Source organism: Durio zibethinus, chromosome 13 (genome assembly GCF_047325235.1).
Source record: "Durio zibethinus cultivar Kanyao isolate XHJ-2024 chromosome 13, ASM4732523v1, whole genome shotgun sequence".
NCBI lineage: Eukaryota > Viridiplantae > Streptophyta > Magnoliopsida > Malvales > Malvaceae > Durio > Durio zibethinus.
This window is the reverse complement of record NC_143174.1, coordinates 24738004-24765096: the sequence shown is the minus strand read 5'-3', so window position 1 is coordinate 24765096 and position 27093 is coordinate 24738004. Positions and strand designations below refer to the sequence as shown.

General features: G+C 31.3%; 3 protein-coding genes across 5 annotated transcripts; all 3 read left to right on the top strand.

Annotated features, from left to right (window-relative positions):
• Positions 1-2094: 2094 nt before the first annotated feature.
• On the top strand, positions 2095-3764 carry LOC111303319 (protein RGF1 INDUCIBLE TRANSCRIPTION FACTOR 1-like). The gene is made up of 4 exons (XM_022899493.2): positions 2095-2420; positions 2550-2795; positions 2915-3055; positions 3161-3764. The coding sequence occupies exons 1-4, from the start codon at positions 2409-2411 to the stop codon at positions 3503-3505; spliced, it is 744 nt and encodes a 247-aa protein (XP_022755228.2). The 5' UTR covers positions 2095-2408; the 3' UTR covers positions 3506-3764.
• A 4422-nt stretch (positions 3765-8186) lies between these two features.
• On the top strand, positions 8187-13165 carry LOC111303316 (uncharacterized). Its single transcript, XM_022899487.2, has 9 exons — positions 8187-8457; positions 8541-8749; positions 9603-9784; positions 9880-10164; positions 10248-10306; positions 10409-10445; positions 10563-10634; positions 11518-11842; positions 12569-13165. The coding sequence occupies exons 1-9, from the start codon at positions 8340-8342 to the stop codon at positions 12935-12937; spliced, it is 1656 nt and encodes a 551-aa protein (XP_022755222.2). The 5' UTR covers positions 8187-8339; the 3' UTR covers positions 12938-13165.
• Positions 13166-21466: 8301 nt separating this feature from the next.
• On the top strand, positions 21467-25617 carry LOC111303322 (uncharacterized). Of its 3 annotated transcripts, none has more exons than XM_089742244.1 (3): positions 21467-22368; positions 22867-22997; positions 25071-25617. In XM_089742244.1, exon 1 carries the CDS (start codon positions 21564-21566, stop codon positions 22179-22181), a length of 618 nt encoding a protein of 205 aa, XP_089598370.1. In that variant the 5' UTR covers positions 21467-21563; the 3' UTR covers positions 22182-22368; positions 22867-22997; positions 25071-25617. The 3 variants fall into 3 exon arrangements, with proteins under 3 accessions (XP_089598370.1, XP_089598369.1, XP_022755231.2); XM_089742243.1 differs by lacking the exon at positions 25071-25617 and adding an exon at positions 23297-23752; XM_022899496.2 differs by lacking the exon at positions 25071-25617 and having other exon boundaries at positions 22867-23091.
• Positions 25618-27093: the final 1476 nt, after the last annotated feature.

Below are 27093 nucleotides of genomic sequence, written 5' to 3'. Positions count from 1 at the left end.
TCTATTTTGATGTGGCATGCTATAATTGATGACTAACTACAAGATTAGGAGTTTCAAATTAAAATTAACAAACCCCAATATTAGCTCTTGGATGAAGCTTAAAGGCACAGGAACTAGGTCACCTCAAAATTAGTAAAATTAATCCAAAATTAATTAAGGGACAATGAGTCTCTTAACATATTAGTGCTTGATGAGTTGTGTTTTGTCTGTCAATTGTTTGCTAGAAAATCACATTATTGTTAAAGCCACGTAGCTAAACCTGATTAGTGGAGTAGTTGGGTTATTGAATGTTGCCATGTTTGAATCCCCAACAACCGGGTTTCCTCGTACATGTCTGTGTTTTTAGCTTTATATTCGTCAGGTTGAGTGATTGCTGCAATGAAAGCAATAGCACCGGCCAAGATACATGGCATGTATCCTTAAACCTGTGCCTTCAATCACCACCATTTGTTTTGGTTACATAATTACCACCATTTTACCATAATAATTGCTTCGGGTAAGGTAAATGAAATGATTATTTCCTATTGATAAAATTCAAATATTCTTTTTTAATACCAATCAAAAGATATATAATGACTAAAATTTATAAACCATAGATTTATGGGCATGGGATTCGGCTTATAATTAATAATACAATATACACAACTAATTAATGGTGAACAAACTTTGATAAAAGTTTCATAGGTAAAGTTCGTGCAATTTTTTAATAAAATTGATTCAATTAAAAGTTTAATAAAAATCAACACTTATAAATTTATAAAGTTCAATGAGAAAATCAATAATATATAAAAAAATTAAAAATATTATTTATAATTTATCAATACTTATTCAATGATAAAAATTTTGTCAAATTTTTTACTAAAAATAGCTATCTAAAAAATATATCAAAATTTATTAAATTTTTTTTCAAAATTGATACACTTGATTTATGTGTAAAAACTTTCAATTTATGAGTTTTAAATTTTTATTTAATTATTTAAAAAATAAATTCACGAATTTCATTTAAAAAATTTTCTCTTAATCTTCCCCAATTCATTGTTATCATTTAAAAATGTAGAAGATACGATACCATCGAGAACAACATGTCCATCATAATAAAAAAATTAACCTTTTCTCGGAAAAAAAAAAGCGAGTTTTTAATTTGTGACCATGCAACGACTTTGCTTGGAGAAAAAATCAAACATCGAACCCATAAAGGCATTGGCCAAACAGAAAAACCCCATGACGGCAAATAAAAACAAGGGCTAAAGTCAACATTTGCAAGAGAACATAATTTGAATGTGATTGGATCCTCCACCGACGGTGCCCTTGGCCCTCACAAAGTTTTCTTCATTTACAAGGATGGTATATTAGACTTCTTGGCAAGGAGAGATTGATTGGGGGAATCTTTATTTTCTTTCTTTCCTGTTAAATACCTCTTGATTTGCCACTCTTGTTTCTTTCTATGATTAAAATTCATGCCTTCATATCTTAATGTTCTCTCCAATTTGTTCAAATGCCAATAAGGTCAAAATTGACAAATTCATTCCTATCTAATGAGTCGTATTAAAAGCTTAATTAGCTAAATTTAATTCGATTGTAAGTGTATATATCTTTTAATTACTCGAAAATTCAAGTTCGGGTTTAAAAAAATTATTATATTGGAGCTCCATGCTTTGAGGACTCTCAGAGTATATACTCACATTCCCACCATGTTTGCAGTAATTACTTAGCTTTGAAGTCATACCAAGGATGATAATAAATTTGGAAAGAATATGTTATGCAAAATCAACATTTAACCAGAATAAATAAATGTCGTCTTTCCAAGAAGAAATGTGTTTTTAATAGTAAATTAAAGGCTGTTAATTTTTTTTAATTGTGGGTTTCAACTACTTGACCTACTTCTTAAGATCAGACACCTGTAATATCCTTACAATTTGTTTAGTTGTTACCTATGTTATTTTATCATCATGAATCAACAGTCCATTAACTCAATTAAGGTTAGACTCACAAATTATAACATAAATCTTAAAACACTAGTCTTTATTTTGTTTAATTCAAATTCCCAACAGAAAAGAATCAAAGAAAATAAAATGTGAGACCATCCAAAAAAATATAAATGGAGCTCCTAAGCCAAGGAGATAGAAAATTTTGTTTAAAGGGGTGGCCTAGAATGGGAGACATGGAAACACCACCCACGTTCTCCTCATTTCTCTCTTCTCCTTTCCCGGTTTTCCCCACCAATGGGCCATATATTGACAAAATGTTGTGTATCTCTCCAAGGAATAAATTTATACCCCTTCCCTTTCGTGTGAACCTCCATAAATACTCTTATCACCAAACCCTTTTCCCCCTCTTTCTCTTCTGTTAACTCCACTGTCTTGATAACTGCTACTGCTCAAAGAGAGGGCTCGATTCTTCAAGTGTTTATGGTGATCATGGTTTGTCTTTCTCTGTCAAAAATATTATTGGGTTTTGTTTTTTGTGGTTTAGTAAATTCACGGGTTAATTGGATGCTGATTTTTTTTTTTTTGTTTCTTTGTTTTATTTTTTGGTTTCATGGTGCTTAGGGAATTCAAAAGCCTGCATGGTTGGAAGCCCTTTACTCACAGAAATTCTTCGTGGGGTGCTCATACCATGAAACTGCAAAGAAGAACGAAAAGAACGTGTATTGTTTGGATTGTTGCATTAATATCTGCCCTCATTGCATACCCTCACATCGTTTTCACAGGCTTCTTCAGGTTCGTCGATATGTATATCATGATGTTGTCAGATTGGAAGATCTTCAAAAGCTTATAGATTGCTCTAATGTTCAGGTTAGTTATTTATTTCGTAGAAGAAAAAAATGAAGTTCAATTTTGGTCTTGCAATTACAATTTCTTGTAGAATTCAGTTCACAGTTGCTAATTGATCATGATGATCTTAATTTGATTAGGCCTATACTATAAACAGTGCTAAAGTGGTGTTTATCAAGAAGAGACCTCAAAACAGGCAATTCAAAGGGGCTGGAAACTACTGTTCTTCTTGTGACAGAAGTCTCCAAGAACCTTTTATCCATTGCTCTATGGGGTGCAAGGTATAGTATAATATATATTCACTTGAATTTTGATTTGGTAATTAAATTACTTGGAAGAATACTGTTGATCAGCAATTTGTCCGCTTAAAATTGAATTATTATCAGGTAGATTTTGTGCTGAAACACTACAAAGACCTCTCTCCATTCTTAAGAACATGCAACACTTTAACACTCAGCCCTGACTTCCTGGTTCCCCAAGACGTGGGAGACGATGAAATGACAAATGACGAGACACGACATTCAACAATAGTGGACAGTACTGATGAGCCAATGAGCTGGTCTTCAGGGTCGTCAGAGAACATGAGCATGGCATACAGTGATCAGATTGTGAGGAAGAAGAGAAGTGGGCTATATTTTTGTGGGAGATCAGCCACTAAGGTTTCTGATGAGGACATGGCTACAAGCATGAGTAGAAGAAAAGGCATTCCCCATAGATCTCCTCTATGTTAGCAAAAAAAACTTAAAAAAAAACAAAAGCAGTTTAAATTACAATTTTTTTACTACTAGTTTAATTTGATATTTTTGACTGCATCATTAATTTCAAAATGCTTCAAGCTCTGTCTTTCTCACCCTCTCTATCTCTTTCCAAATTAATTTATTCACTTGGTCGGGGGTTTTGTCTTAATGGCATCACGTGATTCCCAATTCCAAGTTAAATGTTTGTACAATTTCTTACCATATATATATATTTTTTTTGTTTCTCATTACCATATGATTACTTATATTAATTGAAGCCATGAATTAGAGGACTCTATTGTTCTATTCTTCAGACTCTCCCATATATAGTACACATTTTCATACTAAAACTATTACCTGGTAATATGGTTGTGAAAGGCTAGCTAATTTTTCGAAGACAAAATAAAATTCTGTATTAACGTGCTAATTAAATTCATAAATCCAAAATATTGAAGAAAAAAAAACCCTTTGATAATTTATAATGCATTTAATTATTAACTTGGGGGTTGACCTTGATGGTCAGGAGTGAAACTCTGGCAAAACGAATTAAGATTCTAACCCTACTCTTGTAATTAAAAATTTAAAGGTTTGTTCCCTTAAAAAAACAAAAGAAAAAACCAATTATTATTATGCAAGTTGATAAAATGAAATCTTTGTTGCCAGCTCCTCAGTATCATATGCTCATGATAGATGTTCTAAAAAATTGTTAATATGATGGAATGCAAGAGTAATTGAGAGGCTTTCATTTCTTGACCATTCCAATTTCCAGAACTAGCACAGACAATTTCGTCTCACCTCGAAGACAGAGAGAGCGAGATTAACTTTTGAGCTTAAACCAGAAAATTTTGACCAGTCAAATCATGACACAAGCAGCTTTTAACATATAGAAAAGGCTGCATAAAAAACAAATAGCACTACTACTGCTTAAGAAAAACAAAAAATATAATTAATTTAAAGAAGTTATTTTAGTATAGGGACCAGTGCAGTCTTTTAACATGAATTAAAAAATTAAAATTCAAAATCAAATTCGATTAATTTGATAGAAAAAAAAAAAATTCACTCAAGCCAACTGTTTCCATCTCTGGCCGATGCTGAAATTTTCTTCCGGCTGTATTGTTTTATATTATATTAGAATTTGCCCCCATTACGTTGGGGTTATCTATTTTTCGTTGCTTTTTTAATGTAAAATAATAATAAATATTTCCTATCCATATGTTGAATCTTATAGAAATATTAAAATTTAAAAAATATTTAATATATTAAGGTTACGTTTTTGTTGTTGGCTTTTGTGCTATGTTGGAAGAATTATTTTTTTTTCTTTTCAAAATGATTATTTATTTGATTAAATTTATGATTTTTTAAAATTTATTTTAAAGTATAAACATTTTAAAAACATGTCGAACAAAAAGAAAAATAAGGCAATACAACTAAAATTTTGTATGACCATGTCATATTGGAATGTGTTGTTTATTATTATTTTGTTTTGGTACAAATGATGTTGAGTTACAAATGGAATTAAGTTAGTCCTCTTCAATCTTGTAAATCTCATTTCAAAATTTAAATCCAAAATCTCTAAATTAAAGTAACAAATTTTAATTATTGAAGTGTTTGAGACCATTGATACATGATCATTAAGATATTAAAAATTCAAATTTTAATTTAATTAATTTGTGTAATTATTTTTAATAAATAATATTTAATAAATTTAAAATTTAAATCTTAATATTTATAATTTTTTATTTTTAAAATATGATTACCTGAGAAAAAAAACTGTTATATTTGTAAATTTACATTATGAAAAGAAAGAAAAGAGTTGAAAGACATCAATAAGCTCACTCAAATCTCGATGAAAACAAAGGTTGTTGGACATCAATTTCCTGGACTCTATAATTAGCCTTTGAAAACAAAGATTAGACTCTTCTCCTAATGATTGATTAGCTGGCTAATCCGATCTCACGAGCACTTTCTCTCTCTTTTTTGGTTAAAAATCTTCTTTATCTACTTTAAAAGGTGTCAGTCTCATAATTAAACTCTATTAGCTCAACTTAAAATTAACAGACTTTGCAACCCTCATGCCTTTGGCTTTAGTGACATATGATATAAACACTAGTGTCAACAGCTGAATCCCATTAAAGAAAACCCAAAGAAAATAGTTAATTAGACATTGCTGAAATGCTGCTGATCAATGAAATTTTGAACCCCAAACAAAGAAAACTTATTTTAATGTCCAGTTCTGCAATTTTATGGGAATCCATAGAACTTGGATGCTTGAACCCTGCAGATCTCTTAGTGCTGTTACTGCTGTAAATTGAAAATTTTATACATCCTTTTTAGACATGAATCTGAGGTACCATAGGGCAAGAAAAAAGAAATAATAAATTAAGAACTATGATGGAATATACATATTATCCCTGTCTCTTATAATTCAGGGGACACCTTGCCAAATTATATCATGTACTAAAGGCAAAATTTGAGGTAAAAAAATCAAAATTTAATTTAATTAATTAATATAATTATTTTTAAAAAATATTATTATCGTTAAATAAATTTAAAATTTAAATATTAGTATCAAAATTAAAATTACTGTAATTTGTCCCCTTTTTTTATTCTATTCGGTAGTTCATTCTCCGTAAGATTTTATATAATGCCCATTGTCAACCATACATTACTTGCAATATCTATATTTTTATCCCCATTCTCTGCACCTGCCATTGGTAAGTGAAAACGAAATCGATAATTTGCCTGCCTTAAAAGTCCAATAAACGCGTTGAGCAAACAGCATATGCTTCCAGGCTACGTTTATTGAGAAATCAAATCTAAATATATCATCAGCTCATCACCTACTCCAATCAAAACCTCAAAGCCTTCTTGGCCAGTTCCAACCCTTAAATATAACATCTCTCATATATATATATTTAAAAAATCATAATTTGAAAAAAAATTATAAATGTTAATATTCAAATTTTAAACTTTTCATATTATTTTTAAAAAAATTATTATATAAATTAATTAAGTTAAATTTTAAATTTATCTTTGTAACTTTTTGGAATGAATGTTTATAAATCAATTAGCCATGTGTATGATTAGATGATTACTAAAAAAAAAAGTAAACATGATTAGGTGCATGCCACATGTAGCAAGAAACCATGTGATGAAACAAGGTCAACATTTAGCTGGTGCTTGCTTTCGATGTATTGGGTTGGGATTTGGAGTTGTCAAAATTGAAGCTTAATGTTGGTGTGGTTAGGTTGTCTATTTTCGAATTAAATGCCTCAAAATTCGACGCAGCAGAGGCTGCGTATACCAAACATTTTGCGTCTTAACCTTGAATTTCCATTTTCATTAATCGTGGAAGCTTCAAGTTTTTATTTGGTTGGCAAAATTGGATTAAAAGCTCAAAGTACGCAACCGAAGGAGTACCATTCTACCTACAATGGATAAATCAGGAAAAAAATATGAACATGATTTTTTTGTGGTTAAATACATATTTATTTTTTATTATATTATTTTTTATGATTTAATACTTAAAGAATGAAAATTTTAAGTACTTAAACCTCAATTTTACAAGATAAATTACCCTCGAATACTAACATTGTTAAAGAAAATTGATAATATTACATATAATCGTCGTATCAATAAGTTGATTGATATAATATCAATAAAAAATTAAAAAATAAAAATAAAATTTTAACTCAATTAATTTATATAATTAATTATAAAAAAAATAAAATCCAATAGGTTAGTTGGAATCTTAAAATTTATAAATTTTTTTAATTTTTAAATTGTGGTTTTCTGTGTACAAAAAAGTTGAAAAATAAAAAATTATTTTAATTTTTAAAATAAAAACTTGAAATCTGTAAAATAAAAAATTAAAAAATTAAAAAAATAATAAAAAAAAACTCAGAAAAAAGAGAAGGAAAGGAAGGAACAGAAGGAGGGGACGGGAAGCTAGCCAAACATCTTTTTCTCTTACTTAAAAATTCAACAGTGTTTTATTAACAATTAATGCAAATGTTAAATGTTTTCAAAAGAATTTGAATATCGAAATTCGGACTTAAAAGTGAAAAGGAAAGAGAAAATAAAGCCAAGTCTTTTATGGTCGTGATAGACTTAAATCAATAGCCAGTTATGGCAAAACTCGGATTCAAACTGTCAGACCATACACGAAAAAGTTGCCCACTTTTAAATTATTTTAACTCTTGTATAAAGTTTTTGCTGTTTGAGTATGATGAGAGTTTTAAATTCAATTCGTGTAAAGCAGATCATGTCAGCACTCACATTATTGAAAAATCAAAACTTTATAACTCCAAAATCCAATCAAAATCTAAGGCCAAAAGGAAAAAAAAGTTTTAATGGAGTTTTGGTGTTTTTTAATTAGTTACCATCATAAATTTTTAATTTCAATAAATAAATAAGTTTTATTTTTAATATTTTAATTAAAATTTTTTATTTTAGTTGAAATATTATTATTATTATTATAATTAAATTATTTCAAAATTTAATGATAATTTTTATGAAATCAAAACCATCGGGAAAAAGGACCTTCACCTTCAAGTTTCATTAGATTTTATAAAAAAAAAAAGTCATCCAGTAAAAAGGAAAAAAAAATCGATGGGTATTTTGGTCAAAAAATAAAAATGTAGACAAGATATGAAGGGACCCATCTACCACCTCCAAAACGTAAAGCTAGGACGTTCCTTTTGATATTGCAATTAACCGTCTCTACCTTCCCCTCTCCCTCTCCCTCTCTCTCTACGCCTCAAAAACCAGAGAAGGAAAACGGGGAGAACAGAAACAGAGAAGAAAAAACAACAAAAGTAAAAGAATAATGTTATGTTTCAAATCCAACCCTTATGCATTGTTTCTTCTGTTCCTTTTCTCTTTGTTTCTTTTCAGACATCAACTAGTTTCTGACGCCTCAAATGTTCAAACTTTACACATCCCAGGTAATTTTTTTTTAAAGTAAAGTTTTGGGTTTTATTTCTGGGTTTTTTTTTGTTGGTTTAATTTTTTTAAAATTCTTTGATAGGGTCTTATAAAAGTCTTGTCATTGGGGATAAAGAGCACATTGGAGTTTTACCATGGAGGAATATAGAAAGGAGAAACCTTGCAGAGGGAAGCGAAGGAGACAACTCGTCTTTGATTTTGGCTGAAAAGAGGACTAATAGGATAGACCCTCTTGATGATTTTAAGAAGTATACAGGTGGCTGGAATATCAGCAATGAACACTATTGGGCTGTCAGTTTCTTCTCTTCTTAACATTTTAATTATCATTTTTTAATTTCTTACTACATGGTTTTTAATAATTTTCACTTTTTTATGTCATTTTGGTACTTTTTGACAAATTGAGATATTTAGCCAATAGTCATGAATTTTCTATGTACTTGTAGACTTGTAGTTCGCTGGTTTGATTGTGTTTGGTTACTTGATGGACTCTTTTTTTTTTTATCCTTTTTCAGAAAAAGGAATGAATGACGCTTTTGTTGCTGCATAGAGGCCTTGAATTTCTAATGTTTTTAGCTGATTTTCTTATTTGTATTCTTATGATTTTCATAGAAATCACTATACTATTATGTTTTTGTAATTGGTTTTAGATGTTTGAGAATAATTCTAGTCCATTGAGTCCTGTTGTAAACACCATTTTGTATTATTATTATTATTATTATTATTGTTATTATTAAAAGGATATATTCTAATAGGTGACCAATCGCACTTAGTTAAAAAATATTGACCAATCGTACCTAGTTAAAAAATATTGGTAGCGACTCTGTTATTTTTTTCATTTTTTTAATTTTGTTTTCAAATTCGTTGGACAAACACAAAACCGTTACGAGACTTGTAATCATGTTATTTCCCTATGTTCTTCCCTCATCTTTGATTTTATTCTATTGTCTTATTTTTATAATGTAATCTCAATAAGAAATCTTATTTTTAATGGAATTATCTTGTCAGTCACTTGCACTTAAACTTAAAACTCTCCTTAGTATCTCATATTCTTTTTCAACTTTTCATCTGTCTAACTGGTAAAGTATATTCTTTCCTTCTTTTTTTTTTTGTATTTAATATCATTTTTCTATGGCTTATAATGCAGTCTGTGGGTTTTACGGCGGCTCCTTTCTTTGTCATTGCTGCAGTCTGGTTTGTGATATTTGCACTATGCTTGTTCATCATATGTATCCGTCATTGTTGTTGTCAACTAGATTCTTATGGCTACTCTAGGACAGCTTATGCACTATCTCTTATTCTCCTCATGCTCTTCACCATTGCTGCAATGTAACTCTACTCCCTCTCTCTTTTAAAATTTTCAAGATATTTATGCTTTATGTAACCATATGATTACTCACTCAGTATCTAACTTCATATTACAGTGGCGGGTGTGTTGTGCTGTACACTGGTCAGGGAAAATTTCATGGCAGTACAATAAACACACTGGATTATGCTGTTAATAAGGCAGATGCTACTGCTGAAAACCTCAGGAATGTGTCAGATTATCTTTCTGCAGCTAAGAAAATTACCGTGAATTCAGTTTTTCTGTCCCCAGATGTCCAAAAAAGCATCGATGATGTTGTAAAGAAGATCAACTCTTCTGCTTCGACTCTTTCTACTCAAACAGGCAATAATAAAGATAAAATTCAACATGGCTTGGACGGCATGTAGGTTGAAGTTTTTATAATCTTGAAATTATAATAATCTTTGAGTGCCGATCATCAAACTGATCTCAGGCTAAATGCTGCAGGAGATTGGCTCTTATCATCGTTGCTGCTTTGATGCTCTTTTTGGCATTTCTTGGATTCTGTAAGTTACATTGTTGTTCGCTCCTCGCACCAAGATTCTTAGTGATTAGATTATTACAATATCATCTAAACGTTATGCTATTATTGTGATGAGTGGCTGCAGTATTCTCCATTCTTGGATTGCAGTGTCTGTTGTACACGTAAGTGAAGTATCATTAATGTATTTTCAGTTGTATGCTTCATAATAAATAGTAAGGGAACCTATATTACTTAAATGCACTTCCCTTATCAAACACTTCTATAATTAATGAATGCAGGTTGGTGATCCTTGGGTGGATTCTTGTTGCTGGCACATTTATTTTGTGTGGAGTATTTCATCTCCTCCACAAGTATGCTCTGCTCAATTTCTCTCCTTTCTCTCAGAAGAACTCATATATTTTTAGTTTTTACCTTTCAACACTAAGTTTTTAATGGAGCATTATGTTGGTTGTGAGTTATGACCAAATATAAATTGGGCCTCTCTTTAATCTCATATAACACCTGAGTGGTATATCTACTTAGTTATACACTGATAGAAATTCCACAAACCTGCTGACTAGAGAAAATCTTTCCTGCATTCTTTTTAACGCTAGATGGAATGTTTTGGTTTCTGGTGAGGATAAAATGGAATGTAGAAGTTGATAAAGGTTTGCCTACACGAGTCTATGCCACACCCAATTTTTAGACTTAAATTTTTAGGATCAAATTTCCTTTCTATACTACTTATGCTATGACTTTCTTTCCAAATCCCATCCCTTTCACTTGATTATTTGCTCTTGGTAAATTTTAGATTTCTTTCTTGATATCTAAAGTTCTTCTGTTGTCTGTCTTTGTTTTTCCTCTTTCTGAGACTCAAAGGTTTTCCTGTTGTCAACTTATTAATATACATGTAATCAATAATGAATTGTGGGAATCTAATGCACCAATCATTCAATATCACTTCTCTAAAAACAAATGTCATTTTCTTGATATGTTTCCTCAACTCCCTCATTTGCTCATTCACACCTGATTGCAGGTACATATTTTTGTTATGTTCCTCACATTTGCAAGTTTCTGACATAATCTGATTTATGAACATGTTAAGTGTGATATAGCTTAAGATTTAATTTCTAGGTTATTGTATGTGCACAAGACTGTTGTTATACTTGGCCAAAAGAAAAAAAAAGACTGTTCTTGTACATTTCTTTAATACGATAGACTCTCTAACTTAAAATTGTCTCCTATGCTTCACAGTGTCGTAGGAGATGCATGTGTTGCCATGGATGAATGGGTCCAGAATCCCACTGCCCATACGGCATTAGATGACATTCTTCCATGTGTGGACAATGCAACAGCCCAGGAGACTTTATTAAGGACCAAGAATGTCAGTTACCAACTTGCGAATGTGGTGAACGGCGTCATCAATAATGTTGTCAATCAAAATTTCCCTCCATCATTGGCACCTTTATATTACAATCAATCCGGTCCGCGGGTCCCAGTTCTCTGCAACCCATTTCATTCTGACCTCACAGATCGGCAATGTGCATCTGGTGAAGTTAGCTTGTACAATTCCTCAGAGGTAATAAATAGCCTTTCCAAATATAAGTTGAAATTGCTTTGCCATACATAAGTATGCATGCATCAGATGCAATGCGCACAATTATGTAGTGTACATGTTGGAACCAAAAGCTTAAATAAATGGATTTAGTCTCAATTATTTCGAGCCTCAGCCTGCCAAGTTACTCTCTCTTGGGTTCAATTGCCTTAATTCTCAGCCTAGGTTCAAAGCATACAATCAATAACTTTTAGGTTATTCAGAGGACTTACAAATTCATCCCAAAGACTGCAATGATTAAGTTAATTAAAAAGTTCCAAACACCAAGGCCAATCTTTAAGCTGACAGACTTACTAAGTCTAGTTACTGTCCTAATTGCATCTTTTACAAGTTGATGCATGTGATTCTTTCTTTAAATGTTTGATACTTTCTAGAATTCCTTCTCATTCAATTATATTACTCCAGTTCAAGGCTCATCTACGCAGGTTGTGGAATTATTTATAAAATGTTGTATACTGCAAGCTCTGTCATTTAAGGTGTTTAGCTGTGACTTCTGGCTTTGTTTGGAGCAGTAATAACCTTATGTTTGGGTAAAAAGACTTAAAAGGTTTTAGAATCTATTTATTGTTTTAGTTTCTCAGCCTGTCTCCATGCTTCTGCTATCCAAAAACTTTTCACGATAACGTTTTCAGTTTTCTTCTTAATGTATATAACTAAATTTAAATGACCGCCTATATCTGTTTCAAACAGGTTTGGAAGAACTATACCTGTCAGGTTTCATCCTCTGGGATTTGTTCAACGCGTGGACGGCTGACCCCTCAATTTTACACTCAGATGTCAGCTGCAGTGAATGTCAGTTATGGTTTGTATCGCTATGGTCCATTCCTGGTTAATTTGCAAGACTGCACTTTTGTGCGTGATACATTCACAGATATCAGTCATGATTATTGTCCTGGTCTGCGGCGCTATAGTCAATGGATCTACATTGGATTAGTAATTGTATCTGCTGCTGTGATGCTGTCATTGATCTTCTGGGTAATCTATGCAAGAGAGAGAAGGCACCGTGTTTATACTAAACGGTACGATGCTAGATCGGAAGGCCTATACAAGGGTGGATAGGACACCAAGCCCAATTAGCAGGTTGTTAATTTGCTTGTATATTTTGAGTAACATACATAGCTAAATTTTGTACATTATGTTTGTTATCCTTAGGCTTGAATCTTTGTGCAATGCAGTCTATAGCAATGCACACGAAGGAATGACTTTCTTTTCCTTGAACCTTGATCATTTTCTCTAAGCGTAATGCATCTCTCTCATGAATAACAGAAAATTCTTTTGTTTTGTTAATGTCAAGCGTCACCAACGGGCTATAAGCCACTGGCACATGTCGTGCATGGAAAATTTAACTTAGGTTCTTTCGCTAGATATTTTTGTTCATTTTTTTCCAAAAAAATAAATAACCAAAACATCAAATTAAATGGAACTTAGCTCTTCAGCTGTTAAGCAATAAGGATTGAGGTTGCTTTGAACTGAGTGGCTAGGCTCAGTGTTAAGGCCAAAGAGACCCAGAGTTTAGTTAATGCCTATGGTGCAAAAACACAGGCTATCTTATCTGAAAGAGTGATGGGACTTCATCTTTCCGCTTTAAGAGTTTGTCCCATTTCTCAGGTGCCTAGGAGGAGCATCTTTCCCCGCAGCATCTGCCACTGTCGGATTCATGTTGGTTTGAGAGGAAAACTTGCTTGTAACATTTCAATTCAAGAATATGCTCTTAACTATCGTTGCAAGTTGATTTTGTATATAAATATGTGAAAGATTTCCTAATACAAAAGCTAATGATCATATTTCAACTAATGACAACACAACAAGAAACATCACCATTTGACCATTTCATGTATTCATTACAATCCCTTTCTCGCAATTATTTTTGTATAAAAAAATTAATTAAATTAGCTACACCTAGATTTCCATAGGTTGACCTAAATAAGCAAGTTTATGAGGTGAAATTAATTAGGGGGTAAAATTAAGTTAGATCCTGTCAAAAAAAAAAAAAAAGTGGCAGTCTGCAAGTAACTTTATGATATACTTATCTAATGGACTACGGATAGATTGTATGCTCACCTTCAATCAACATCAATAAGAGAAAGTTTGATCAACTGCCATATCACTTTCTATACACACAACCCACCACGTAACTCTTTCAGTGAAAATAAAAGTTGGTTCTTTTACAAGCTAATCCATGAGGAAAATATTATAGGTGGTGACAATTTTTTTTCCTAATATTATTTCTGAAAAATATAAAAACTAATTGTGTTCCAAAATTAATAAATTTTTTGGATAAATTTGACTTGCATCTCTTATGGTTTTAACTTTTCTCACATAATAACCGAACCATGTAACTCTTTGAGTTTTGGATCATGATGATCATAAACAAGCACAATGCATACTTAAACAAAATAAAAAAGAAGAAGAAGAAGAAGAGGAAGAAAGAGCAGAATTCAGACTTTTCTTCCTCTCCTTATGGGTTTGGGATTGTCAAGGATTCTGGTGTTCTGATATGGGTTTTTTTTATATGCATGTAGGTTGTTTTATCAATGGCAGAAGACATCATAAATTAAACCCATATCACCAAATCTTCTGAAATCATCCCTCCATCACATGAAAGTGTTTTTGTGACATTCAACATATTCCTTTGTAAAATTGTCCCAAAACCAAAATTGTCTAGAAAAGTTGGTAACGGGTCTTTATCAGTGTGATCAGGGTCCCTCCATTTGTGGATTTGAATATGACAATTGTACAACGTGTCAAGTTTTATAAAGGGGACGATGATGCATGTTATGCTGTTTGTTCTTGCTAGGTTGCTAATTTCATACAAGCTGTATGCCTCTTGCCCCCACACAGCCGACCTCAAAGATAAGCAAACAGTCCAAGTTTAACTCAAATTTGATACTCTTTCTGAAATTAACAATTTAAATCCCTCTTTGAAATTAGATATTGAGCATGACAGATAAGCAATAAAAAACGATTCAATGAGATGTTTTATATTCTTTCAAACTATAAAAGCAATGTCTTGTATAAGGGTAAGACCCTTGACCTTCACTCTATCTATGAGGCCATAACCCTTTTTTCTTGTAGAGGTTATGCATAGAGTATTGGTTTCTATATGCGTTTTACAAGGGTTTTCAGTTTGATTTTATCTGAAGACTTCAAGCCATTTCAGGGCTTCAAAAATATAAATGAAATATTAAATTGGAATTGATCAGTTTGAAAGGGCATGAATGAAACTGTAAGAAAGGAAGCCGTAACCGGCCTTTGTTAGGGTTCAAGCTCAAATGTCCATGGCACTGGACCACCATAGCAATTTTAGCTTTAGGACCTTTTTTTTTGCCAATTTTAGTTGTCATTTTAATAGTTGGAAATTGGAATAAAAATGTCTCTCCTTCATTGTCATGCATGTATCTAGCAGTGACCATTGAATAGAGCCAATAGAACTTGGTTATTTCCAATTGGTTCCATACATTGAAAGGGAAATTAAGTTATTCATTGATGTAACAACTGCTCTGCCCCTCCAAATTTACATGAAAAACCAAATAGTCGGAATTGGTATTCCACTAAACCAATTGTCGACTGTTCTTATTACCCAAAACACTGTATAAGATCATGCCATTAATTAAAAATCTATGAAAGCAAAGGCTACCAAGGGAATTTAAACAGGTTTTTTCAAAGCTATAAAACCCCAAATTTCTCCAACTTGCCATTAGTTTGCCACACAAACAAGAGAAATTATCAACATCTAGAACCCCACTTTCCGGTTGATCAAAGCTTTTTTGAACCTTCCCAATTTCCCATGGCCTCAAAAAATGCATCATCAAAGTCCAAGTCACAAACCCCCACATGCCTATGTTCCCCTACCACACATCCAGGATCCTTCAGGTGCAGCCTGCACAGGAATTTCAACAAGCCACCCGGTCGGACAAGGGTGGTTCGTGTCTCACCAAGTCACTCGGAACTATCTGTGGTTACCAAAGCAAATTCCATCAAGACTTTTCTGCTTCAAATCATCAAGCCATCGAGCCATGACATGCAAAGGATAAGGAATTTCCAGCCTAAGCCTTCCAGGTTCCGTTTATTGAATGGCAACAGAAACGGGCTTGGGGTTGCAGTTTCCTGAGCATACATTGTGATTTAGTTGCAAGAATTGCCCTTTGTGCCTTTTCTTTTATTGGCTTCTTTGGTGGGTTAGAAGCTTTTAATTTTGAAGTTAAATTTTCATATATACACTAGATTTATATGTATATAGGCATACGGGAATGGTAATGAAAGGCAGAGGAAATATATTTTATAATTATAAAATTTCAAGATTAGGTAAATTTAATTGAAATGAAAATGTATTTTTTCTTTGTTCAAAAAAAAATAAAATGTATTTTTGGTCCATTATATTTTATAATAATAAAAATAATTATATTTGGCATGTGGTAATTTATCAAAACCGTAGGTAAAAGATAAGATGAATGTAATTCAACTATTTGAATTTTTTTAAAATTTTATTCAATTAATTAAATACTTCTTTTTTATACAGTCAATTTAGGGTTCAATGTATCAAATTAATTTTTTTTTTATAAATACTTGATACTTTTTTTAAAAAAACTTTTGTTTTGCATGATAATTTCTTTAAATTTGCATATTGTTTAAACAATGTTGAATACAGTAAATGCAACTAACTCCGTACAAATAAATTATGGGTTTTAAACTTTTGATTTATCTTTATTTCGTTATCTCTTTATATATATATATATATATATATATATATATATATATAATTTCCCGTGGGCTTCCACACCATGCGGAGCATTTCAGTTGCAAATTTTTTATTATAATTATTCCATCAAAATAAATAATTATAAATTTCAAATAATTGTAAATTATGATTAATTAATTATAATATAATAATTATATGTAATATGCTTCTAATGTGAAAAAAAGAATACAAACCAGCAAGTGAATCAAATTTATTAATTTGTTTTTGAATACGAAATTTTCAAAGCCGAAAAGTCCACACAACAAATTGGAGGCCATTAAGCCATATATTTGCGTGGAAGCACAACTATCTTAATTGCCATATATAAACAAAACAAAAGTCATTGCACATGGAGGAGTTGATATCATAGGGATTCAGACCATTCTCCCATTCAGGTTTTTTAAGTGTTAAAAGAAAAAATTAATTTTGTCATAATATATAGATTCATAAATCTATAATTTTTATAAGAGTAGTCATTATCAATTTTTTTTAATTAAGTATGATTAATCATTTAATGAATCTATCCTTTTAAAAAATTCTTAAACTTGATTAAGGATCATTAAAATAATAAGTTCTAATCTACTAATTAAAACAAAATTCGAAAGTTCGGTTACATATGAAAAAGATTATAACACCCTTACATGCTCATTCAAAGGATATTACAATTTTATTTCAAATTATCCTAATGTCTTAATGCTAATGGTCTTGATTTTAATATTGAAAATAATTTTTAAAATTTTTTCATCAATCTGATAAAATTTTTAAAAATACTTCATTACCTTAAAAGTATTCGAAAATCTCATTTATTTTCTTAAAACAACTCCATCATTAAAAAAGTTTAGTCATTTTTTACTTAAAAAATATTTAATTTATCCACAATTTGGGCCAAAATTAGAAACATCTTCTCACTTAGAAATTTTTTAAATAATCATCCATTTGAGATTATTAAGTATTTAATCATTAGAATTTATTTTTTATTTTACAAGTTTTATTTTTAAATTTTCTACCATTTGAGCCAATTTAGAAATTTTCCTTTTGATTTCTAAATTTTTCACTGTTTGAGTTTATTTAAAATTTTTTTAATTTTTTTATCTTTTGAAAAAAAATATATAACAACTATTTTCTCAAAGTCTCATTTAAATTCTTCCACCATTTGAGATAAATTTAAAAAAATTTCTCACCTAGAGATTTCTTAAGAAATTTACTATTTAAAACTTCTAATATTCTCATCATTAGCTAATTGTCAAATATTTTCAACCAACAATTTTTTTATTTAGAAAAGAATACAATTATTTTTATTAAAATTCTATTTAAATTATTTCACAATTTGAGATAAATTTAGAGAAATTTTTTACCAAGAGATTTTTTAAGACATTTGTCATTTGAAATTTATAAGAATTTCATCATTGGGTAATTAGTATTTAATTTCAGAATCTTTATTAAAATTTGTTTGAATTGAAAATGAATATTAATTATTATTATTGAAATTTTATCTAAATTATTTCACTATTTTAGATAAATTTAGAAAAAAAATTTCACCTAAGAATTTTATAAAACTTTATCATTTGAAATTTCTAAAAATTTCATTATTAGATAATTAGTATTTATTTTCAAATTTTTTTAAAAGAAGAAACTCTCTAATTTTTTCTAAAATTTAATCATGCAAAAATATTTTTAAAAAATAAATAAAATATCAAAATAGAAATGGCTTGGCTTATGGCTTTTAGGTACCATTCGACTGCAGACATAGATGGTGGCTCGAGAAATGCTACTTGACAGCTCAATGTGGCTTGGCTCGATTGAAGGGCTTAGCTGGAACATGGGTCACAGAAACGGGTTGGCACTGAGGTAAGGTCACTTGATGAAAAATACACGGATCCTGAGATTTCTTAAAGCAAAAATGGTGTCATTTCTAGAATGTATAAAAGCCTAAAATTTTTCTTTTTTCTTCAAATTTCCTCCACCTCCCTATTCTCTTCTTTCCATTTTATTTCTCTCTCTAGAAATAACAAAACGACTAGATGAATACTCACCGATTTATGAAATTGGTCACCGAAAATTAGGTTGAGTCTCTGAAAGTTCGTAAAGAGTTCATCAGTTTTTGAAAAATTAAGCTAAAAACAGGGATTTTTGTTAGGATCAGGGATTGTTGCCGAAAAGTTGCTAGAATCTTTAAAGATGGTAAAAAAATTCAACCAAATTTCAAAAAATTTTCATAAAATTTTCAGAAAAAAATTGCAAATCTTTTTTTTCAAAACAAAAATTTTCCTAAAATTTCTGAGTGCATTAGTGCATTTTTTTTTTGCCTTTCTTTGTGTGTATTTTTCTCTGTCTTTCTATGTATAATTTTTTGCTTGTTATGGGTATGTATTTATAGGACTTAAATTTGACGAACCCTAAATCAGAAAGGGTTTTAATTTCTTTTAAGTTTAAACTCTAATATTTAAGTCTAACTTAAAACTCTTCAATCCACTCACATAGTTTCGCTCAAACTCAGTCTGTAAATTTTTTTTTTGTTTTTTTATTAACAAAAACAAAATCAATTAAAACCCAAATAGATCGAGGTTTTTACAAAATTTTATTATTTTTTAATATAAAAAAGTCATAGTTTGAAAATAAAAAAATTATATATATTAAAATTTAAAATTTAAAATTATTAAATGTCATTTTTAAAAAAATAATTATATAAATTTATATATTAACATTTTTTACATTATTGTCTTCAATTTTTCCAAACTTTTTCTTTCTCAATTGGATACTAGATTGTCATGGAAATATTCAGATATTAACTGAACTTTCCCACTTTCTCTAGTTCAATCCAATAATAAAAATGGAAGGCTGAGGAAGAATTCGAAACCAAAAGGGGTGGCAAACAATAAGAAAAAAGACAATGATATATCTTGAATATGAGTTTTATTGTCTACCTACTTGATCACATGATCATTATTCATTCATGTGATTAAGTTTTTCTAAGTGATGAAATCCATAAGTGGAAACAGCTTTGGTAAAATTAAAAAACAAACAAATCAATGATGTTATCAAAGATAAACAAATAAATAATTATAGACATGACAATTAAAGGTTGTACCAAAAAAAGGTTTATGATCAAAGCCATCTTAATCAGTACCTTCAAACTTGATTAATTAATTTTATTGATTAATATAATCATAGTCTATGACATAAGAATCTTCCAATTTTATTTATATTATTCTAAACGCGTTTGACTTAAAATTTTGGTATTTGGAGGAGAATAATTGACAGGGAATGGAAATTAAACTAGAAAGGAAACTAAAGAGAGGGAGAAAGAGAGAGAGAGAGAGTTTGAGATTGTTGATCCAATTTTTTTAATTTTTTTTTTTAAAATTACAATCTAAAAATGAAATAAATTTTTTTTTAAAATTTGAATTTTAAATTTATTGAATATTATATTTTAAAAATAATTATATAAATAAATTGAATTAAATTTAAACTCATAAATAATTAATCATACAATTTGTAATTGGTTTTTGGGAGTTGAGAAGTTGAACCTAAATCCAACTAAATCTTTCCACGAGAATGGAATTAAAATTGGTATAACAATCAAATCAAATATTCTAAAACTTAACAGAACAACAGTGTGGGTAACACGTCTTTGCATGCCCCAAACAATTTGAATTACTTTGGTTTTGTTCGATACTGACTTTGTCAAACCAACCTTTCCACATGGCGTTACGTGGCTTTCATTGGAGTTTTGCAGAAAAGTTGAGAATCTTCTAAGTAGGAAATGAATCATTGATCCTAAATACCTAAAATTGGCTTTGACAAAGTGCTTTCGGTGTGTGACCAAAATAATTAGGCTTGGCTGCCTTTTTCTCTTCCATCTTTCTAATTTTCCTTTTTTTCATCTTTGCTGATTTGAATATAAGAACACACTCTAAATTCTTACCTCTGACGCTCGCTGATTATTCTTTATAATAGATCACTCCAACATCTAAATTAACCATTTTGCTAGCTCCTTCATAAAGCATTCAATCACCAAACTCAAAAAATCATCAACAATTATGATAAAATACGGTTGACAACTACTAATTAATTAGTATTAAGATTTATATATATATTGAATGAAATTTAAATAAAAATAATTATATATCATTATAATAATATATATCACGAGTAAAATCAATCCTGAATTTAAAAGATCTTATTCAAGACCTAAATAATAGGTAGGTAACTCGAACCATGGTAACATTTAATTTCAAATTAAAATGTTGAGCCTCCTCATTATCTCCACCATAGTTGAAGAAAGCCTTATCATTTGCAGCAATTTTCAAGTTATACTTGATTACAATTAGGTAAACATCATGTTATGCACAGTTAAATTAAAATGCTATCAAATATACCATATTGTAATGTCTTTTTTTGATATAATTAGATTGTTGAGCATTAAAATGACAATAAAGTGGTCCATTCTTTTAAATGCATTTTAATTCATTTTTAAATGAATAAAATTACTTTATATTCAAAAACAAGTTAAATATTCTTAGCTATTGCAAATTCATTTAATTTTATGAAATATTTTATGCATTAAATAATTTCCCAACCTTCTTTATATTTATTATAAATTGTAATTAATCAAAAGGAAAATAGAAATATCATAAGAAAAGCAATGGGAAAATAAGGAAATAACAATGACGTGTACAGCCGCAAAGAATAACAAATTCCACGGGTATAAAAATAAATAAAAAAAAGTTTAGGTGCACAATCGCAAAACTAAGAACTAAAAGCCCGACTTTGAAAATATCGCGAAATTTCCAAAACCCAGACGGCCAGACCCCTCCCCTCGCCCTATAAATACGTGGCTCGTGTAAAGCTAGGTTTGCCCAACTAAACAGCCACACGCGGCTTTTTAGAAATTCAAAAAAAAATTCTCATACTTTCTTTCTCTCTCTTCTGCCAAAAAAAAAACATATGGCGAAAGCTTTTAGAAAATCGAGCGGTCCGGTTCTCCGATCTCTCTCCCCTTCTGGCCGGTTCAGTTCTCACTACACGTCACAGTCTCCATCATCTTCTTCTTCGGCCTTCGCTTATTCAAGTTCAAGCTTTTCTTCACGCTCCTCAACTTTCTTTAATCAACACAGATCTATCTCTCCACCACGTGTCAATCTCTACAACCACTCTCCATCCGCGCCGTCCGTGCGATTCTCGCTCGATAACCGTCCGATCTCGCCCAACCGTTCGATTACTACCGTCCGTAGAAACAACGAGGTGTTGAAGAATTTACAGAGTAAACAGCCGAAGCGGACTTGCATGTGTTCGCCGACGACGCACCCGGGATCGTTCCGTTGCAGCCTTCATAAGAGTTTTAATAATTCGCACGCGGTGACAAGTTGCGCGCCTCATAATCGGCTCAACGCGCGTAGGTCTGCTATGACGAACTCGCTGGTGAGAATCGGAGGAGTCGAAGGAGATCTGGTTAAGAGAGCTTTGTCGGCTTTGATTAGACCTTCCTCTCACCAGCAGCGTCGCCGCGCAGCGTTCCAGCCGAGGCCGAGCCGGCTCTCCGTGATGTCAAAAGCCGAGGATTAATGAAGATTCCTTTGCGGTGTGTGTAATCTTTGAACGATTTCTGGTTAAGTCTCCGAGATTTTCCGGTGATTGGAGATCGAACTTTGGAGTCAAGCCGCGGACGGTGGCGGTGAAGTCAGATTGCAGCGAAGAAGTTGGAAATCTGAACGAAGGATTCGGGACGGAAATGAATTTTAGTGTACTCCCGGTGAGCGAAACCGTAAAATCCGAGGAACATATTATCATATATTTTGTTGGTGTAAATACACATATTTGCAGCCAATGGCAAATTTGAGGAGCTTTTGGACAAAAACAAAAACTCTTAAAATCTCTTAAAAATATCTAATCTAATCAAATTAACTCTAATCTGACAATCCCAGGCCAGATCTCAGTGTTGATTGGTTTCAAGTATTATATCTTCCATTTGTTTTGTTCTCCAAACACCATTCCATTCCAGCGCAATTCTTTTTTCTTTTTGGTGTTCCGTTTGGTTTGACATTTCCCGTTTTCCATTTCAGCCGTTTCTTCCGTTTGATCTTTTTCCACTTTTCCCGTTTTGACTCGTCCCGTTCTTTTTCTTTCTTCCGTCTGTATTTCTTTTTTTTTTTTTAATTTTTTTCATAATTTTGTTTTGTCTTCTAATTTAGGTTTTGATTTTCAGTTGATAGTTTTATTCTTAATTTTCTTCTTTTTTCTTGTTTTACAGGTATCGAAAATGGAGAAGTTGTGGGAAATTCACGTAACTGGATTCTACTTATACACCCGCAAGGGAGAAGTAAATTGAACGAACTTAGACCTTGAAGATGACCTTACCGTCGGGGAAGAAAATGAAAACTAGTAAATTATCAACTTTAACTCAGTATTACCATAATTAAATCTTCAATATTTTATACTACTCTTTTTCTTTTAATAGAAATGATCGTTCACTCATTTCTTTTCTATGAAAAAGAATTTAATCTATCGATTGAAAAAAAATATATTTTTAAAAATTTTCCCGTACGTATAGCTGTAAAGGCTGTTAACTTGGATTAATACTCTTATCACGCAAACTTAATTTCTCGCAAATAATGAAATTTGTAAACTTAAAACTTTTTTTTTCTTTATTTTGATGGCTCCCAATTCCCAAATGGGTCCAGAAAACCGAAAGCCTTCAAATTGTGAAAGGGAAAACGCTGGCCAACCCACATACCATATGAAAGCTGTGATGGCTTTGCAACAGCCTGCATATGGGACCATTCATATCTACTTTGTAAAGAAAATTTTTCCCAGTGATCATAGCAGTTTTTGGCCAGTTGACAGGAGGTCCATGTTGCCTGTCAGATTCTCACCCAAAGCCAAAAAGATGGATCAAACTTCCCCGTGATGTAAGCACCATACAACCAAATATTGTTTCCCTTCGATCTAATCATCATCATCATCATCATCAAATATCTTAGAGATCATTTGACTCAGGAATTGGGGTCTGTTTTACAACTTTCAGATCAGATGAGCTGATGCTGATGTACTAAATTTTGCAATTGTAGTTTTACTAATTTCGCACTTTCAAGTGGGCTCTCCAATGTCAATGAAAATTTTTCAAGTACTTTTCATTCTATTTTTGAGGGTCATGACTATAATTGACAAGCCCCATGTGCATGAACCAGCCACGTGGGATTATTGATGACGATGATGATAAGCGATTCGATCTTTTTTTTCCTTTTTCTATCATGATAGGATAAGGATGGATTGGAGTTTTGAAAGGTTTTAAAATTCTCTATGCCAGTTCTTGTTTCATAGTTCTTACAAAACAATGATGTGTATGGCAATGAGTTGGCAAGTGGCGTTAAGGAATTCAACAATATTGTTTGTCTCTTTGTGAAGAAACTGTGTTTTTATGTTTCAATCTTCTTATCCAACCTGTGAATTTGGTCAGTTCAGATGATGTTGAAACCAGGAAAACAATTCTTCAAAAGAAGTTTTCTTGATGATTTGTAGATTTTCTTCAAAGGGCCTACTGCTAAGGAAAATATTTATTTGTATTCTTCTCAAAAATGGCATCAAGAGGGTGGGTGATGCCATGGCTGGTTATTATTTCAAATGGATAAAGTTGCCACTCTTTCTATTGTGCTTCTACTAGAAGAAAAAGAAAACGACATGTTGGGGCTCTTTGTCTAATTCTGTATTCCTTTTTTCATTGAATTTTGGTTTTGTTAGATCTGATATATATATATATATATATATATATATATATTGATATATGTATTGAGCCATTTGGTTTGAAACACAAAATGTCATAAAAGAATTATGTACAGTAGCATACATTTAGTGATATATAACCGAAAATCTCTTTCATTTTGCCTAAAAAACAGTAAGGAAATGGCCAATATATCTTCATCAATTTACTTAGAATAAATAATTTGTTTATTAGATATTGCTTTTCTGATTTTTTTTATTCTATAAAAGTATTTAGATAATAGCTCCTTCAACTTGAATTATTATGTAAATTCATAAAAGCGGTATTGTTCATTACTCTTCCAACCAAATTCATAAAATTTGTTGTTCATTATCATCATTAAATCCTTACCTCTTGTGATTAGTTACTGGTATCCTAAATTCTCAGCAACTCTAGCAAAAATCTAAAATTCCAATTACCATACCTGTTCCTTTAAGTCGTCCATCTCCTAGTGCAAAAGGCCAATGCTATAAAACTCCTAATCCCAATTGTTTCTCAACTTTTAAGTAGGCTTTTCAACTTTTGTCAAGAATTAGCAAACCTCTGAATCCATGCAAAACAAGCAAGGTGTAGCCTTTAATTTTTGCTATTGTTTTTATTTATTTATTTATTTATTGTCTTTTGCATTTGCCAGCAGGGTGGGGCCCTTTGTTTATACGAACAGACAGAGAGTTATATTTCTTTGTATTTATGGACAGGAATTTAAAGAATGTAGATACCGTGGGCTGCAATGTTTAGTTAAATTGAATAAAAGAGGTTGGCATTCATTGCAACTTTGAAGGCCCTGGCAGACATATGTTAAAGAATTAAAGAATTCGACTAAGCCAAATCGACCACATTGCAATGGAAGATGAAACTAGTTGTATTGTTTTATAGCCGCTAGTTAACGTCTACACCTCAAAACATTACTGTCAAGCAGCATACAGTGTAAAAACACCTTACGATATTGAAGATATGGGTACCATCCTTTCTATCAGTTTAATCTTCATTTTCAGACCATAGCTGAGCTGAGCATGTCGGCTGATGGAACTATGATAGTCAGTTCATGAACTGGTTTCATTTAGCCCAAAAAGATGCACACATTGAAATCGGCAAAGAAGTTCTAAGAAAGCTCACAGCTCACAATCTATAGATTTTTTTTTTCATTGCAAGGCATGATGGTTGCCGATATGAAGGATTTTACAACTAATGAAGATCCCATGAAACCAGAAAGCTTAAAGCATGTATATAGTTCTTGAAAGTTTAGATTAGATGAACTCGAAAAGAATATGGACTATGGCATGCGTGTTGATCACAGAAAAACTGTCCCACACTACTTGAATATGCGAATATTGGACCTAAAAAGCAATTGTTACCGGACATAAGGCTTGTCCCTATTATTGGAGAAAACATTTGATCTCACCTTTCCAGACAAAACTAAGAAAGACGTATGGTCAAGTCAAGTGGGCTTCATGTCCTGAAACAGTGCTGCCCATATTGTATGATCACCGTAGTCCAAGCCTGCCTTTTCTTTGTTGTAGTCACCATGAACCTTTGCGCCTGGTCGTCTTCATAACTAAGAGGTCCAGGCAGTTTTGGGCTCCTATTTGTGAACATTAACCTCTTGTGCCGTGGCAATATCAATAGGGCCTGTTATTAGCGGCCTCCTATAATTGAACACCAACTTCTCCCGCATTTTTCTATCTTGGGGCTGGGATAATTCTATTCTCACTTAACACCAAATTTTGGACAAATCCCTTACCTAAAGCTATGAGCAGGCCTACAACTATGGGTATAGATCAGACCTGATCATTCCCTTGAGCCCAACTTCCTTTGAGTTTGGTCAGCAGCTCATTGCAATTATAAAATTTATAATTTTTTATTCAGGAGCTTAAAAAATTTTCTTCTTTTTTGGATAAATCAGTATAAATTTTTTAAAATTCTACTAAATTTCTAAATTTTACAAAAAGTTTAAAAATATTATACAAATTTTTTGTCAAGACGAAGTCTAAATCGTTGAAGGAAGAATAAACACATACTATTTATTGATAAAAAACTCCACTAATTTATATTCTTTTAAAAAAAAATTATAGTTGAGAAAAATAACAAATTATTAGTATACCTATTTCTCTTAGTAATTAAGTTTTAAAAAATGCATATTTATCAAATATTTAACAAAAAATAAGCAAATATCATCATAGCGAAATCAATAATTAAATAAAAAATAAATTATATATTCTTATTCCCTTGCATAACTCATAGTTTTTTAGTTTGCAAAAAAATTTGTGTCAGTTGACGCTAAGTCAAAGTCTTTTGATAGACTGTAAACCATTCATCAAGTAGAAGCAAGAAACACGGCAAACAATGTAATGAAGATGACTTTTTGTTTATTTGACTGCTTCCACACCAAATTTATATATTCCAAGAAAGAGAGAGGAGGAATCCACCATCCTATCATGAGGTTGGCGTGTAAACCTATCCATACGTTCCATGGTTGATGCCAAAGTCAAGGTCTCCTAAATAATAATACAATTGCTAAACAAAAGTCTAGACATCACTTAGTCATGACAATGAATATACGTTCCATCTTCCTCCCTAACTTGATATAGGTAGAAAAGTTACAATGGGCCATAATGTCTCCCCTTAGTTGTGGAAATATTTAATATTGACATGGAATTTGACAATAACCTTAGCAAGGTTAGCAAATAAAAAAAAAAAAAACTAAATAGAGGCATTGCTTAG